The sequence below is a fragment of the Pteronotus mesoamericanus genome, unplaced genomic scaffold (assembly GCF_021234165.1).
Source record: "Pteronotus mesoamericanus isolate MK-2021 breed Mesoamerican mustached bat unplaced genomic scaffold, CSHL_Meso_final contig_25, whole genome shotgun sequence".
NCBI lineage: Eukaryota > Metazoa > Chordata > Mammalia > Chiroptera > Mormoopidae > Pteronotus > Pteronotus mesoamericanus.
In genome coordinates, this window is record NW_026555105.1 from 18,846,174 (window position 1) to 18,864,256 (window position 18,083).

The 18,083-nt window shown below is 45.0% G+C and overlaps 1 protein-coding gene across 1 annotated transcript in view; it reads right to left on the bottom strand.

Moving 5' to 3' along the window:
* CHMP4B (charged multivesicular body protein 4B) overlaps positions 1 to 16,368 on the bottom strand; it is a 40,445-nt gene extending 24,077 nt beyond the window's left edge. Inside the window, exon 1 of the mRNA XM_054573874.1 lies at positions 16,038 to 16,368. Within this exon, the coding sequence (XP_054429849.1) occupies positions 16,038 to 16,227 (190 nt within the window). The 5' untranslated portion in view covers positions 16,228 to 16,368. The remainder of the gene's footprint in view (positions 1 to 16,037) is intronic.
* Positions 16,369 to 18,083: the final 1,715 nt, after the last annotated feature.

The window sequence follows — 18,083 nt, forward strand, 5'->3', positions numbered from 1 at the left end:
TATAAGCATTTGCAAAAATTCACGGAGCTATACAAACTTAAGACATGCCTGCTTTACTATAAATAAGTGACACCTCAATTAAAAAAAATCAAGAAGCACCAAAAATTGCTATTTATAGACCAACTCTTTCCCAGGTCTCTTTGTAGGCTTCCCAATCCTCCCCAGAGTCCTAAAAAAAGGGTTAAAAGTGGGAATTATTCTGAACCTTTGTGTGGGAGGCCCTGGGGTGCAGGAAAAGACAGTCTGGTAACAGAGGCAGGAATGTAGCAACAACAAGACCTTGGAGTTTATGATCCTCCACCCAGGCTGTGCCAGGCTGCCAAACCACCGACAGCTAGTTATGGCTCAAGAGAAAACAACCCCCTAAAATAGCAACTGCGTGCTCCATCTCTCCTGTCAGCTGTTTTTTTGTATGGTGACTTTAATTTTATTTTCAAAACCATTCCGGCCGGACTGGGAACATGCCACCACAGTGTCCACTGAGAAGCAACGAGGCAGCAGAACTCACTGGAATGAGGAGGGAGAAACCGTGGGGCCAGTCCCAGGTCTGCCTCCATGAGTTGTGTCGTTTTTAACAGGTCACCTAACCTCTCTGGGCCTGGGGTTTCCCCCTGCATGGGCAAGATGAGCTCTACAGTTGTGTGATTTTTCCAGAGCTGCCTAGGGGATAGGAAGGCACAGTGAAAGCTAATAAAAGGAAGAGAACTGTTTTAATGAGCACTAGTAGAGACTTGAGGTTTTAAAGACCTTAATTTAGAACCAGGTGGGTAAATGTCTTCCATATTTCTAAGAGGCTTAGCTGCTCATGGTGGCACCCGAATTTACACTACACACAAAAGACCTTTCCAGAGAAGCCCGCTGCTCTCCCCAAGACTCCCAACACCACCTTCAGTCACCACACTAAAGAGCAGATTTAATTAAACGGACTCAAGTCAGACCAGCTCTTAGCAGTTGGTTCCTTTCTCCACTCCCCTCACACAAAAGACAAATCACCTACGTCCTGTGGCCCAAAGCTGGGTCGGTGAAGAAGTCAAGTTCTGCCACAAGGAAGCACCCTCAGTATGCTTAACTGGTCAGTACTAGGTTTTTGTCCAGCAGAAATCTGTGGCTCTGATTTGCCAAAAGCCTGGCAGTAGAGTCAGAGGCGGGCTGGAGGCTCAGACTCCAGGACAGATGCCCTCCTGCATCTGCATTGCTTGCCTGGACAAGGGCTCCGGGGAGCAGCTAAAAGCCATTATTCAGCTCTGGCCTCTGAACTAGGGAATCAAAATGGAAAAATGCCCTGCACCTTCCACAAAACAGTCTGTGGCTGCTCTCAGCTTCTACAAAGAGCAGGGATGCACCCAAGCTGTTAATAGACAAAATGAATGCTGAGCTACTCCATCTTTTTATGCAGCAAAGCTGCTTGGAGCAACACCTTGTTCTCCAGAGGGTTACTGTACAGCGGGCACTTGTTGATTCAGAAAATGTTAGAGCAGAAACAAATCTTAGCATTCATTTAATCCATCCTTTTCATTTTACTGTCAAGAAAACAAAGTTCCAGAGTTGGGAAGACACTTGCCCAAAGATACCAGGTGACAGAGGCAGAGATAGAGCCCGGGTACTGTGTCTCTAAGTCCTAGGGCTCTGCTTGATCATCCTGGGTGATGGGGGAGGGGCACCCAGCTAATGAGAAAGCTAGCAGGAAACTGGGAGCTCAGGAAATGGGGGCGGGGGGCAGGGTTCATTTTCAGATGTTTGTGATTAAGATAGCAAGCAGAGAGTCTGGGCTGAACTTACTGTATGACCTCAGAAACACAGGTCCTTGTCATCAGCCAAGGGAATTAACTACAGCGCATGCGCGCTACGCCCCCCCCCCCGCCCCCGATCAAAGATCAACATGAAAGGAAGATTAAATAATCTCAAAGATCACAACTAATTGAGTGAGCCAGCCAGGTGCTGGGAGTAAACGTACAATATGAGGCAGCCAAGGACCTGATTAATAAATGAGACTGGGTCAAGCTAATTTAAATAGGGAAGATACGCCTGCTTACCTTCAGCACGCGACCTGAGACACTCAAGTGGAGAACAGTTGCTATTCTGTCCCTAACTGGCTGCCCCGGATGTTCTGAGTTTCAGGCTTCAAATAAAGCAGAACGGGAACCAGGAAGAAGTAACCAGAGAAAGGGTGGTGACCCCTTGATTCCTCTCTTATAAGGGGACAGCCCCTCTCCCCACCTCATTCTCTCAGGCAGTGTGGGTAGAAAGCCCACTAAAGGAAAACCTCACCAGGATGCTGCAGGAAGACCGACGGCTGCTGGTCTCCAGCAAACTGCTCCCTAGAGACAGAAAGTGTCCGTTCAGCATGTGCCTCAGTAGATTCAACCTCACAGATTCCTCAGCTTGGCATCCAGGGCCTTCTCAGAGAAGCCAGAGCAGACCTTGTCAACTCTCACTGCGCCTGGGCCACCCCTCCTCCTCACCTATACCTATAACCCCCCTGTTCCTTCCCCACACGTACAGTATATGCTAATCTTGGCTCCCATAATCCCCCTGCCTGGAATGGCCTAGCTCTTCCTGTGTCCCAAATCCTGCTCATCGGTGTCCCATCGTCTCTGTCCATACAGTCCCTTCACATGAAGTCTTTCACAGTGGGCACTCAAATGTTGGCTGAATTGGAACTTAAGATAAGAACCTGTTTCTTTTCCCCACCATCATCTGACAGAAACAAAGAGCCCCATCCCTGAATGCCAACCAGAGTCCCAGCTCCTAAACCTGGGAGTAGCTGGCTCTCTTTCAGGGACAATTTGTGTGGCCTGGTCTCTCTGCTTCTTACCTCTGAAATAAGAGTAATAGTACCTGTCAGAGAAGCTGAGTGCTTTGAGATGAGCAGCTCTGGAAACACAGATTCTCAAGTTCAAGGCCATTATTTTAAACTCCCCTTAGACCCATGCACCATTTACCAACTAATGCTAGGAACTTAAAACTTGTTTCCAGCCAAATGCTTCTTCTTTTATCACGAATGCCCTAGAGTATAGCTGTTGAGAGAGCTACACTGAAGACTTCAGGTAGCCTGTTGGTTTTTTATTTCCTCAGAGTGTGGAGATTTCCATCTTGAGTGTGGATAGTTCAAGGTTTCCAGAAAAGCCCAGAGTTTTCAGGCCTGCTGTTCTCTAAAGTCTCATGGTGTAATGCATCAATTGGTTCCCGACCTATGAGCTATGAGCCCACTGGGTTTATAGTTATCACTCCACTGCTCTGTGAATGTGGCCATCCAGTGCACTGCCTGTACACCACATGACGAATGTATTTATTGTACAATAATAAAAACAACTACCACATGACCACCTACTACCACCATTCCTGTCAGACAGTCCTGGGACAGAGATACAAATAGTGGGTATTCAACACTGGTTGAAAGGAATTACTTATTTTCTCAATGAATGGATACTAAAAGAACAAATATTATCACATGGCCATCCCTGATACTTTTTGGAATTAGAAAAGGATTCTTCAACCTGGAAAAGACTGAGGACCTCGTTGATGAAAGAGTCCTGGCTGGGAGAAATTCAGGTCTGGGTTTGAGTCCTAGCCACACTCCCAGAAAGTAGAGCCAGCAGGCCCTGAGATAGCTTTAGACTTTGGCCTGCTCAGCAGAACAAAAGGGTAGGACTAAAAGTACTCTCCAGGGTCCTCCCAGCTCTGCTCCGGGGGCCAGCCTCTGAAGCTCCACTGCTGCACCTGCGGGTCTTTACCAGCCCTGGAACAGTGGTTCTCGCCCCTCGGAGCTCTTGTTCCCCAGGGGACTTTAAGCACTGTTTGCAGACATTTTTGGTTATCAAAACGGAAGAGGGGGTGCTATGGACATCTAGTGAGTAGAGGCCAAGGATACCGTTAAACATCCTGCAACGCACAGGACAGCCCCCACAACAAAAAATTATCCATTCCAAAATGTCAGTAGTGCCAAGGCCGAGGAACCCTGCTCTAGACGCCATTGAGAAAGCTAGCTTATTGTGGTAAAAGAAACGAAAACCAAACTGGAAAATACACAATGCTAATGTTGTAGCAGGTTGAGTAAATAAATACAGTGAATACAAGTTCTCAAACCATTCTGGACACATATGAACAGTCTCCACTTTCTCTTCTCTCTGGCACTAGTCCCACTGTGTATAAAATGAGCCAGTCACTCTAAGGACCCCCAACCTTGTTCTCCTGAACCTGATTCACACCCATTATTGACACACAGCCTTGCTGAAGCTGGAAAGGGAAGCTGAGATTGAGCATTAATAAGAGGGAGGCAGAATAGTGCAGGAAAGCACAAGACTTGGAGCCTAACGGAGGGTTCTAGTGTTGACACAGTCCCTAGGAAAACCACTTAACTGCTGTGAGCCTTAGTTTTCTCCTCTGAGAAATAGGGTTAAAAATCACACCCTGTCCAACCTTCCTTATAAAGTTTCTCTAAGGTTCAAAATAAGACCACATTTGTGAAACTGCTTTGGAAGTCATAAAACCCTTTACAAATGTGAGATACTTCCCTGTTGGAAAATGTGTTCACATTGTGGGGAAATATTATAAAAATTTATTTACAATGATAGAATTTTGTCCATTGATAAGTTATAAGCACTAAAGGCTATAGAGACCTGGCCCTATGAGAAAACCAAAGATACCAGAACCCATTGTGATTCAGCCCCACTCAGGGGGTCCAAGGCTCCTGGGTCAGCCCTGTGGCTCATGTAATCCGAACCTCATCTTTCTCATTTCTTTATTTCTTTAAGATTTTATTTATTTATTTTTAGAGAGCGGAAAAGAGGGAGAGAAACATCAATGTGTAGTCACATTTCATGCAACCCTGCTGTAGACCTGGCCTGCAACCCAGGCATGTGCCCTGACTGGGAATTGAACTGGCAACCCTTTGGTTCACAGGCTGGCACTCAGTCCGCTGAGCCACACCAGCTAGGGTGACTTTCTCTTTTCTAAAGGGGGGCATGTAATACCACTTATTGCATGGGGTTGTTGAAAAGATCAAACGTGATCAAGTTTGTAAAGTGCATGGCATTTACCAAAGATGGGGGAATACTTTCATTTTCTGAAGATTTTTCTCCTGAGAAAAAAATTCTTTTTACTTTGAAATATCTTTTTTTATAATAATGAAAATAACTTAAGAAAAGGTGTTCATTCCTACACTGCTATCTGTCCTTTATACCTCCAAAATTACCTCTAAATCTATTTTATTACCTCTATTTATGAGAAGGGCTATCTGCAGCCACCAGCCCTACAGCCCTGTCTGCCAAGAGCAAAAGCTGAATGTCAGGCTGACACCCTCCCTTGGACATGGCCAGAAGGCTAGCAGAGTCCCCTACAACTCAACAACTGGACCTTCTCCAGACTTGCTAAGTGATCCACAACCACCTACTTACTGCCCAGTAGGCAAGATTCTAAAGGGAGAAAATGCTCTGGAGAGATGAAAGCACCTGATTCACCTGATAGAGAATTAAGAAACTAGCAATCATTCAATCACTTGAGATTTAAACATTTCCTGTGTCAGTCAATGTTTCCAAGTCTAATGAATTCTGGGGACACCGAGTTGATCAAACCCCTCACCCTAATGTGGAGTCTTTCTGGTGGCCTAGTCTGAGTAGCAACCTTGCTCTTCAAACCTCTGCACAGAACAGCAGCCAGGCTACACACACATACAGGTCTTATTTTTTCTTTTACAACTATCAGGTCTTATAATGATTATAAACAAGGAACTTACAGTTCTTGCATGTGCAGGTAGTCAAGAATCCACTTTGAAGGTTTATTAGTCCCTTATTCCTTTTGCCAGAGGTAGATAATTGTAAAGCAAATTTGTAGTAATTATCAGAATATTATCTTTTTTAAAGATTTTATTTATTTGTTTAGAGAGGGGAAGGGAGGGAGAAAGAGAAAGAAACATCGATGTTTCCGTGCAAGATACCACCAACTGAGGGCCTGACCCACAACCCAGGTACATGCCCCAACCAAGAATTGAACTGGTGACCCTTTTGCTCAGAGGCCAGTGCTCAACCCACTGAGCACACCAGCCATGGCAGAATAAGCTGTACTTTAAACTTAGTATTCCAAAGCTAATTATTTTATGACTAACCTAAGCCAAACATTTATCCATTCTTATGTCCTCCCAAAGGGGTTTCTGATTCAAATAAAGTACTTTTTTAAAAGTACTGTGCCCTGTCCCTGGCTGGTATGGCTCAGTTCGTTGGAGCCTCATCTCGTAGACCAAAAGGGTTGGGGGTTCAGTTCCAGATCAGATATGGGAGGCAATCAATCAAGGTTTCTCCTTCTTTCTCTCTCTCTCTCTCCCTTTCTCATCACTAAGCATACCCTTGAGCGTGAATAAAATACTGCATGTGTTTCCATGTTCCTGGTTTCTCTTTCTCAAAAACTTTTCTGATTAATTCAGTTTCAAGCACTCATACATTTTGAGTTTCCTCCTGCTCTAATAGTCTAGTACTCTCCAAAATAGCTATTTAATAAAATACAGATTCAAGGAACATACACATGTACCCACTCCACTGTATACCCTATACTCTGAATTTTGAATATGCTTCTAGAACAGATCACACTGTATCCTCATTATATCTGTTTACTTTGTCACTCTAGCTAGATTGTGAGCATCTCAAAGGCAATGCCCTGTCTTCATCTGCAATTATCCAGTAAACTAGGACAGTTTCTAACACACAGCTCAAGTTAATATATACTTATCAATTGACTCATGAATGAAGCAAGTTTCTAGCTACCTTCTTTAAAAATGGACCACTTGAAATGAAATGCAAATGTCTATCTATGCAGTACTAAAGCCAAAAAATTGAAGATCTCAACATCAGAGTCCCTAAACAGTGCACAATATCCAAATGTTTCAAAACTCCTAGTTTCCTTTTTTCAAATACAATACTCTTTACACAACACAGCTAGATAAAAGCAAACTTTCTTTTGCAACTTCCAGTTGTAACTCTAGATCTGAGGTGATGTCATATACCAACATGAGTGTTTATACCCAACCCCCACCCCACCCGAGAGCTGCCTACTCCTTTAAGGACTAACAGGAAGGATCACATTGTCATCCCCAACCCTAAAGCGTGGCAACTGCTCCCTTCTTCAAATCTCCACCAAGCTCAATTTAGCGTACTCCTGTGGGTGGCACTTACAGCCAATTTTGGATTTTAATTACTCCTGTCCTAGGTTTATCCCCCCACCAAGAGGATGAGTCTCCTGAGAGAGCAGGATTGTAAGGGCGGGCCTCACACTTGGGCAGGCTTTGGACTCAGAGCCTTCTTGCTCTGAGCAAACTCCTCTGCCTTGAGTGTTCGATCAGAGGAAATTTCCTCAGCAGTCTGTGCCAAGCTGCCAGGCCAAGCCTCCTGATCAACCTGGTGCTTGATGCCTGTTTTTTTTTTTTTTGGGGGGGGGGGGGCAGGGGGAGCAGAGGAGGGTGGGCTATTTAATTTTTGGTTCTTTTTAAGAAGGAAAAGAAAATAATGCTCTTTGCTGGGTTTTATCCCAATTAGGAATCCCTGATCAAAAATTCACTATCACCTTAAAATCGAGGGAAAAAAATGTCATCTTACAGAATCGAACAGGACAAGTTTGATGATGGAATGTCCCACTCCCCAGTCTGAGAGCTACTTGGCATTTCCTAGTTTTACTTTCTCCCTAAGCTCCTAGAAGAAACACTTCGATGACTGTAAGACTCCAAGAAGAAAACGTACTGGATATGTAGTTGTGATCACTTTTTTCTCTAAGAGAGCCACAGATCTGTTCAGCTATAGAGTCCATTGGGCCAGGCTATGTCTTTTTCACTGCCTGGAGATCCACATGGCATCTCTGATGGCTCCCCAAACAGAATAGGCACTCAACAGAACGCCTGTCCCTCCTGACGTAGAAAACTGGTGGATCAGAACAGTATCAATGTCATATCAACAGAATAGGAAACATCACAAAGCCAGTGAACAAGGAAACCAGAACTCATCCAAAAATCTTTATGGTAAAAAAAAAGAAAGAAAGAAAAGATAAAACTTTGAAAAAAGCATTTCCTAGCCCCCACCCCTAACCCCAGGGGCATGAACTCCTCTTCACCTGTGGTTCTTATGGCACCCTACACAAGCCCCATTGGGTGGAAATTCTTTCTTTACTAACTGGTCCCTGCAACCAGGCAGTAGTGCTTCCTGAGGATGAAAATTTCCTCTAACTTAATACTGGGGTCATCAGTACATGACAACCAGTAGGTCCTCATGACAGAAAGCTTGAAGGAATGTTTGTCAGTTACCCAAATGACTATCGTCTTTCATGAAAAGGCTGTTAGTTACCCTATCAGCAGGACATGTGCTTTGGGTTGTTTTTCAAGGAGGGGAAGACGAACTTCTACTAAACCATTCATGTTCTGAGCCCTCATCAGATTTGGAGGTAACTGAAGGTATCTGGGAATATGGTGAGCAGAGGAAGAGTTCAATCTCTGAGCAGAAAAAAAGAGTGAGCAAATGGACCAGAGAGATCGCTAGCATCCCTGAGTGTCCAGGAATGAATACTGGCCTGGACATATGAAAAATGCCCAAAACTCTCATTCAATCCCCACAATAACTATAAAGAGGTGTTTTTCAAACTTTAATGTGCATAAAAATGACCTGAGGATCTCATAAAAATACAGGTTCTGCTTCAGAAGATCTGGGTAGGGCCTGACAGTCTGCATTTCTAACAATTCCCCGAACGTTCCCAAAGACCGCACTTTGAGTAGCAAAGTTTTATAGCATCCTGTTTTTGCAGCTGAAGAAACTGATGCTCAGAAATTGGAGACTTGCCCCAGATCACAAAACCTAGTAAGTGGCAGAGGTGAAATGCAAACTCAGGTCTTCTGATCCCAAACCCAGCGCCTTTTTACCATATCATACCACTAACCTTTTGAACTAAACAGCCACAACCACAGAGGCATATAGCTTTCGTGAATCCCTCAAATAAGCCTTCCAGCCAGCTTTGCTCTGTAAGGAAGAGGGAGGAGATAGAGCTAGAAATATCAGCTTCGGGAGAATCAAGCCAGCCAGATGCTCTTGTTAAGAACTTAAATCCTTCAATCCTTTAGCTAAGACTCTTAAAGAAGAACCAAATAAACTTTAGAGGTTGCTAGATGCTCATTCCTTTACTAACAAAAGGCCACAGCAAAGTATAACTGCTTTTCAAAAAAATAAAAACGAAAAAATGTCTCAGTGATATGGGAATTACCAGGGCCATACAGCACACAGAACCAAATTAAACCCTAACCAAATGGCTAGCGCTGCATGTTCTGGGTTGTGCTGCTCAGACCTTGGCTGGAATATTAAAAAATATTCTGCTCTGCCCACTCTGCATCTTATGAGCAACGCTGATGAGCGGGAGAACATCCAGGGGAAGGCAGGAGGGAAAGAACAGAAACACCAGGCAATAGAACAGTCAATGGAAGAGGGAAGACCTGTCCTAAGGAAGTGCAGGCTTGGGTCATAAGCACCATCTTCCTTCATCTGTCTTGTAGAAGGAATATTAGACCTGTTCTGAGATCCCAAGAAGCAGAATGAGCAATCTCTTTTTCCAACAGAAGAAACACAGCTCGCTCTGTCAGAGCTCAGATTTGCCCCCATGCCTTCTAACCAGACGTCACCTTCTCTCTACCACCCCAATGCTTCCCTATGGAGCTACCACCCCAATCTGTACCGGAGGTAGGCACTACAGGAAGACAGATCTCAGTTCCAAAAAAGAAAGGTGGTTTTATAGTCAGAGCTGTCCAAACACAAGCTATGCTATAGTGTGAAAGGACAGCACACCTAATATAAATCCCGTCAGCTGAGTGGTTCCATCAGAGGTTAATCGCTTGGCAGGAATACTGCACAGAGAATCTGGGCATTGGATGGGTGGCTGGGTAAAATGAACCTGCCAACCCTTAGAGATGAATCAATCTCTTTCTACTGCATTTTCCTCTAGCATTTCATTTGTACACTTACCACAATTTGCCTTTTATCAGTTATTTGTACGCACGCGCGCGCGCGTGTTCCTCACTGAACTGTGAGCTCTGGTAGGAAGAAGGGAGCATCTTAGCCATCTTTATATCCCTTACTGCGCCTAAGCCTATACCTGGGAAACCAAGCAACATTTATGTCCCTCCTGTGCTCCAGGCACGTTGCTAGGCACTTTACATATATCAGCTTATTCCATACCCTCACAAAACCCTAAGAATTATTATTATTCTGTCTTTATAGGTGGGAAAATTGAAACTCAGAGTGAATAAGTAACTGCCAAGGTAGTGCTGGTGAGTGGTTAAGCTGGCATTCAAGTTGAGAAATCTTTGCCTACACCATACATCATGTTGCCTGCCTCCTAGAAGGAACTCAATAAACATCTGCAGCTTGAGATAAATACCTTAAAAACAAGGTAGTACTATATCCAGTTAGGTCTGTAGTTGTTTCCTGCTACTGTGCTTAAACTTTCCTTCTAAATACAGTCATCCACCCTCAAAATAACCAATCTAAAGTTGTTTTTGAATACCCTCTTTCTCACTTTTTAAAACACCGTGGCATAGCACAAAATAATCCTGGACAAGAGGACCGCATTTTCCTGAGCCTTTCCTCCCCAAAGGAGCTCCTCCAGGCCCAGAGAGCTCCGCCTCCCCCCCCCCCCCAGTCCTCTCGAGCTCCCTTTCAGGGCTCTGGGCCACTGCAAGCAAAGCAGCTCCTGGCTTTCAGCCTCAGAGGTGTGTGCTCACACATCACAGGCCTCACCCTCCACACTCAAACCCAGCTCAGGACCACTCAAAATTTCCCTGAGCAAAAGCAGTCCAGTCCAAAGGTTCTCACATTCAGCTAAACTTCCAAACAAAATCTATCCTGAATTTCAAATCACATTATAAACCCACTGGCAGGCACTTAAAAATATTTAATCTCCCTGCCAAATGGGGCAAAAAAAGATTTTGTCATCTGAATTAAAGGTGCCAGCATGTTTGGACAGCCAACACATAAGGCCTCTCTGACATTCCATCTGTCTTAAGAAGTAAACCAAACCCAACCTAGCCAACCGTTTCTTCAAACAAGGAACTGAAGTGTCACCAAGGGAAATTCCCACTGCTCGGTTCCCTGGGTGGGTTTCAGGTTTTCCATCGCCGGGCCTCTGGGAGGAGAGATCCTGCTGGCACATGCACCATTAAGATGCTGTGATTTTCAACCTGATACTTTGATTCCAGGGAACCAAAAAGCCACATTCACTATAAATTTAACTTATTAGGATGTCTTCCCACATGCTAATGTTTTACAGCAACTTTATTAAACATGAGAGTCACCCAGGCTCCAGCAATGAGCAGGACTTAATGAAGACATATTTCCCGTGAGCTCCTGGCCTCCCTGCATCGATCAGACATTTTCAGCTGAACCTAAATTAACCTGTAAATGAACTGATTTGCATCCATAAATCCAAAAGAAAGGTACCAGTGTGGGGTGTTTGAGATACTTAGTCTCCATTTCCCAATCTCACACAATTCTCTTGTTAAACTAAATTATCCTCCTCTCTACAAACTATTTTCATTTTTATTAAAACAAGACAAAAGGGAAATCTCAACCACCTAGGGTAGATATTTCATAACTCGTTACAATGCCTTAAGAAGAAAAGAATCTCTGATCATCCTTCTTAGGAAGAAAACCAACAGGACATTGTTTAGAAAGGTACCAAAAATGACCTAAGTTTGGGTGATTTTGTCATTTCACCTAGACTGCAATCCTGGTTTACATCTAGTTCTCGCTGAAAAAACTTTTCCATTTTGACAATCAAACCAAAGAAGTCTGGTCAACAATAAGTTTTATCTTTATCAGAAAAGTATACTTACTCAATATTCACATTGTGCCACACTCTTTCATACATTACCTTAGCTAATCCTAACCATAGAGTCACATGAAATGAATATAATTTCCACTTTATAGAAAAGGAAAGTGAGGATATTTAAGTTTCCTGGATGGCAGGAACCATGTCTGGTGTCTCTGCATTCCTAGCACTGAGCTCCTAACACTGAGCTCTCAGCACTGAACATGCAGCCTAGGACACAGCTTAAGAGACTACCATATACTTAAGAATGAATGAAAGACTAAGGGAAAGGAAAAGCAATTTGGAAAAAATATGCAATCCAAATGCTGCTCTAATCCCCTAACTGAAACCAGTGCCTAGAACACACCTGCACACTGCAAATAATCTACTTGACCTTCACAGGTTTGTTTCAAAGGACAATTTATTGTCTTTCCAATGTGTAGGCCACAAAGATAGCATCCACATTTGGCTACAGACTCCACAGGGCAGGGCCTGGTCCTATTTCACTTCTTTTTCTCCCACTCAGCACCACACCTTGCACAGGTGGGCATTTAATGAGCTGAGCAATGACAAAGGTCATCATGGCCTTCAGCCATAAAGGATTAAATAGAACACAAGGTGCCCACAGCAGCCAGAAGAACTGGTCCCTGAATTATTACATCCTCTCTCCAGCCTCATTTTCCTCTCTATACAATGGGAATAAAAACAGAACATACTCACAAGTTTTCATTTATTTAATAAATATTTACTAAGTATTAACCACATGCCAGGCACTCTGCTAGGTGCTGGAGCCGTAGTGAGGAATGTGAACAACACAGCCTGACTCATGGAACTCACAATATCCGTGGATGTCGTGAGACTTCTATGACAAAAGGACTTTTACAAACTTCAAAAAACTATGCCATTACGATGCATTGCTTCTCCTGTGTTCCCCAACTTGGTTAATGGCATCACCCTATAACCACTGTCCAAGCTGTAAACTTGGGAATTGTCCTGAATTCCTTCTTCATCCTGCACACAGTCCTTAATCCATCGCCCAGCCTCTTCTGATTCTCCTTCAGAAAAGTCTCTGACATTATTACTTCTCATCTAGTTTTCCATGCTTCTACACTAGGCGCCTTGTTCCCACCTGAATAATTACAAGTCCCCTTGCAATAATGATAATGGCAAGCATCTATTGATCACTTACCATATGGCAGGCATTGAACTAAGAGCTTTGCATGCATAACATAATTTAATCCAATAAGGTAGATACCAGTGCCCTTATTTATAGAGGAGGAATCTGAGGTGCACAGTAACCTACCCAAGGCGCATACAGCTGGTGACAAAGCTATGGCTCCAATCCCATCTGTGAGATTCTGCCCTTAACTATTCTGGATCCCTGCCTCCAGCCCCTTCCTGGCTGGCTACACTCCTTCTTTTACGCTGCTGCTGTTCCTTCAAATATCCAAGCTGATCTGTCTCTTCTGCTGTAAGACAGCCAATGGCTCCTCACCACCTCCAGGTCAAGGTCTACAGGCCACAGGCCACTCCCATGTTAGCTATCTGCTGTTCCGCCACCCTCTCACAGCTCCCCCAACTCTTTGCTGACCCACCTCACATCTCTCTCCTCTGCGAAGCCTCCTGTGCCCTCACCCTCCAGATAGGAACCTTCTCCTCTTTAGCCTTAGCCCCAAGTATACACTCATGTTTCAGCACTAACTGGTATGTTTCCTTCCTTCCCTCCTCCCTCTTCTCTCTCTCTCTCTCTCTCTCTCTCTCTCTGTCACACACACACACACACACACACACACTCACTCTCAAAAAAGACAAAACAAACAAAACTACACACTGTCAATCCTGAGTCCCTGGAGGGCAGGCACAGTGTATTTTCATCTCTGATTCTCTAGGTCCCAGCACAGTATCAAGTCAGTCTTAAGTGTCTTAAGGTATGTGGTGGTGACAACACCTCAGCACTATCCCAACAAGCAGATCAGACCTTTGCCCCAGAGGACACTAAAATGGGCAGCAGTGCCTGTCCTCTCAGGCAAACTCAAGAAGATAGACTGCTTTCAGCAAAGTTATTACAACTGAGATTGGTCCTCCATGGTCTGCTGGAAGCCTCTCTCCAAGCCTCCTGAAAACCAAATACAATCACCTCTAAAACTGAAGAAACTAAACTAGCTCCGGATCAAAAGATCACAGGAGAAATGCCCTCTGATGGGAGATGAGGTAAAACGATGCCCTTCTCAACCATCCTGCAAAGAGCAAAGTATTCCAAGTACAGACTGGTAAAAACAATGACTCTAATTACTATGAACATCAGAGGATCCTGACTGAGAATCATCCAAGAAAAAAGCTAGAGACAGCAAAATCTGACCTGCTCCCCACCTCCAGAGCTACAGCTGGAGGCCAGGCCACAAACAGATGACTACGGCTGCCTTCTCACTGGTCTCCCTGCTCCCACCCTCACCCCCTCCACTGGTCTGTTTTCCAAAGAGCAGCCAGATGGTGTTTCTAAAACTATTATCAATGATTAGTACATGCTCCTCCTGCATAACACCCTCCAACAGCTTTTCATCCACTTGAAATAAAATCCAAACTCTTTACCACGAAGTTACTTCCCACTCCCTTATTTCATACCACTCTCTCCTTCAATGACTACATGCCAAAAACAGAGGTCTTCTGTTTCTTAAAACAAGCTGACCTCTGGGCCTTTTCCTATGCTCTTCTCCCTGCTTGGAACGCCCCTCCCCTAGACATTTACAGAGTTGGTTCTTAAGGAACGAACGTACCTTTTCAAAGAGGACTTCCCTTACCACTCTATCTAAAACGGCACCCCTTCCCATCATTCCCCATCAGATTTCTTCTCCTAGCACATCACAACTAGACAGTATTTCTTTCATTTATTTTCCTCTCTCTGCCCTTCTACCTCATTAGGGTGAAAGCTGTGTTTTGTTCATCCTATGAATACAGTGCGTGCAGTAAGCACACAGAAAGAATTTCCAGAGGATTTTCTGACTATTGACAGAGAAGCATCCTCAGGATGAGCTATTTTGTTCTGTTAGAATGACGAAAACATCTACTTAGCCCCTACTATGTGCTGGGCACTGTAAATCCATGATCTTCCTTTCAGAGAGGTAAATTAACTAGCTCAAGGTCACAGGGCTAGGACTACCAGACTTCTGAGTTAAACAACTTATTTGTACAGTCCCTCAATGCCTCTCACCTTTGCCCTTCTTAGGAAAAGGGTCTCACGTTATCTATGGTTCACTCTCATGTTGCCATAACAAGAAAAAATCAAATATGTTTAAATTACTTTACAGTTATTGAAGCATTTTCACATTCACCTCATCTGACTATAAAGCATTTACTCAGAAAGACAAACAACAAGTAACGTGCCTCAGGGCTCAAGAACCCCTCGCTCAAACACAGCAGCGAGGCCTGGGGAGGAGTCTCAGCCAATGGAGGAAATGAATTCTTATTTCTGGTTTTAAAGGGATGGGGAAGCAGTGAGTCACAGGGTGAAGGCTTGGACTCCATGAAAACTCTGGTAACACCTGGCTCTGAAGCAACAAGAAGTGAATCACTGAACTGGAAGACACTTTAAGCCTCATGGAGGCCAAACCCTGGCTGATAGTTGGGGGGAAAGGAAACAAGAGGAAAAGTAATCTGTTCAAGTTCACTCAGCAAGTGAACAGAGCCAGAACCAGGGGTCTCCTCTCCCCCAGGCCCCTTCTCTCTCCATCAAGGAGGCTTCTCAAGGAAAATTCTGAGTCAGGGAGTGGAAAGAGGCCAGGGGCAGCTCATGGACTCCATAGAGGGGTAGGGGTGGGACCAGGAAAGAACAAGTGTGAGGATGGGGGCCAGAAATTGTCCAAGGAGGAGGTGCCTGGGAAGGTGGGTGAGGGCCGCCCAGAAGGAGGAGGAGGAGGCGAAAGAGAAAGGAACAGAGTGAGGGCGGGGTGTTGTGAAAACAGGGTCTGAAGGGGCCTAGTAGAGTGGGCAAAGCCTGAGGGGGAGAGAGCTTGGAATGACAGTCTGATGGTGGAGGAGTCCAAGGCTCGGGTAGATACTGAAGGGAGTCAGACTGGGAGCGTCCCATACCCAGAAAGGCACGGAAAGGTCTGACGGGGCAGATTTCCCGGATCCGAGGAGAGCGTAGTGCGAGTCCCACGAAGGTGGAGTCCGGGCCTGGGCGCTGAGGGGAGTATGAGGGGGCCGGGCCGACTCACCGCGCTTGTTTTTGGTGCCGTGCTTCTTGGCAGCCGTCAGCTCCTGCTCGATCTTCTTTTCCAGGAATTCTTGTTTCTTACTTAGCATCTCCTCCGTGTCCCGCAGCCGCTGGATGGCCTCCTGGGGGGTCGGGCCGCCCTTGCCAGCCTTACCCCCTCCCGCCCCAAACAGCTTTCCAAACACCGACATGGTTGCTGCTCGCCGCGCCGGCCTGCGCCGTCCGTTCCGGCTCGGCTCGGCTCCAGCGCCCGCTCCCGTCCCAGCCGCTCCCAGCCGCCGCAGGCCTCTTAGCCGCCTGCGCCCCGCAGCTGAGCCCGGCCGCGCCACCTCCCACAGGCCCCCACGCCCGGCCGGGCCGGCGTCAGGGAAGCGCGGCGCTACTACAACTCCCGGTAGGCAACGCGCTGCTTGTACTTCGAATCTAATGGAGTGGGGCGCGTGGCATGCCGGGAGGCTATAGTCTTCCGGCTTGAGGCGCTGGGCGTTGCTATTTTTGGTCTGCCTAAGGTCAAAGGGCGAGGCGGCATGCTGGGAAATGTAGTGTCTTTGGGAACCCGCTCCGTAGGAAAAGGGCAGGAAGAGAAATAACAGTATTTAACGAAACAGTAATTAACATTATGAACATTCTAGGACGTAGGCATCGTGAAAAATGCTTTATGTACATTATCACATTTAATTCTCACAATGCTATGACAGATAATACACCTATTTTGTAGGAGAATAACCAAGACTATGAAATTGAGTGATTAACTTAATTTACTATCCCCATCTTTGCATTTGCTGTTCCCTCTACGTGGGATGACTTTGTACTTTCAATTCACCTAATGGACTCTTCGAAACCTAGTAGAGGATAATAGCCTTGGAACTGGAGTTAGATTGCAAAGGTTCAAAACCCACTTTGAATAATTTCTTGGGCAAGTTGCCACCCTTATTCTGTGTACCTCCCTTGCGGAAATTGTAAACCCGAGACGATAGCAGGACTATCTTCAAGCTTATGTAAGCTAAGGAAGGTCAAATGCTTACTTAGCATAGGCGCTCAAAAATGTGTATTCATTTCTACATATTCTGGGTCATCATTACGCACAATAATTAAATCAGGAGGAGACCCAGAACTCTCAAAAGTAGCAGAAGTATGTAAAAAATTTCCCTTTGCATTTCACCGGCCCAGCTGGATGTGGGGCCACATTTCATTGTTTTCCCATCTTCTTGACTGCTAAGAATCACTTCAGCCCTGGTTGGTGTGGCTCAGTGGGCTGAGTCCCAGCCTGCGAACTGAAAGGTCATTGGTTTGATTCCTGGTCAGGGTACATGCCTGGACTGTGGGTCAGGTCCCTAGTTGGGGGAATCACACATGGATGTTTCTCTCCCTCTCTCTCTCCCTCCCGTCCCTGCTCTCTATAAAAATAAATAAATAAGACCTTAAAAAAAGAGTTATCACTTCATCATCCATGAGCAGTGAGGCTGTGAGTAGTAGCCAGTACTTTCACCAAGTCCACCATTCTAATTTGCTGCTTCCAATTGCCAATGAAGAAAATCATGACTTCTCAAAGACCATTTTTATCCCTTCTTGAGCCTCTCAAATATGTGAAGTTGCTTGGGAACAGAGTTTCAAATAAACAACAGCTTAGCTCAACTTTTTCTCTATTATTTCACATGAGTCTTGTCTCTTCCCCAGACTATTGATCTATATGTGAATAAAAACCCACCTCCAATGTTGCTGTTTTTGTAATCCGTCACAGTCTCAGCCTGCATATATAGGTAGCCGTCCTCAGAGGATGGGAGAGTTCATTTCACCCAACTTCCCATGACAGAAGAAAATTTTCAAATGTGAGAGACATGCAAGAATTCACAGGAGCATAAATTGTAAAACATAAGTCACACTTGCGTTTGTTGTATAATTGAGACATTGCAATGTTTTTATCAAAAGAAAAAAAAAAAGCAAGGAGACTTCAATAAAGCCACCTTATGGGTACAATGACCTCTCCACATCTAAGCAATCTGCCCTTTTCCCTCTTATCTGTCATGCTGCAACCAGGCATACAGGT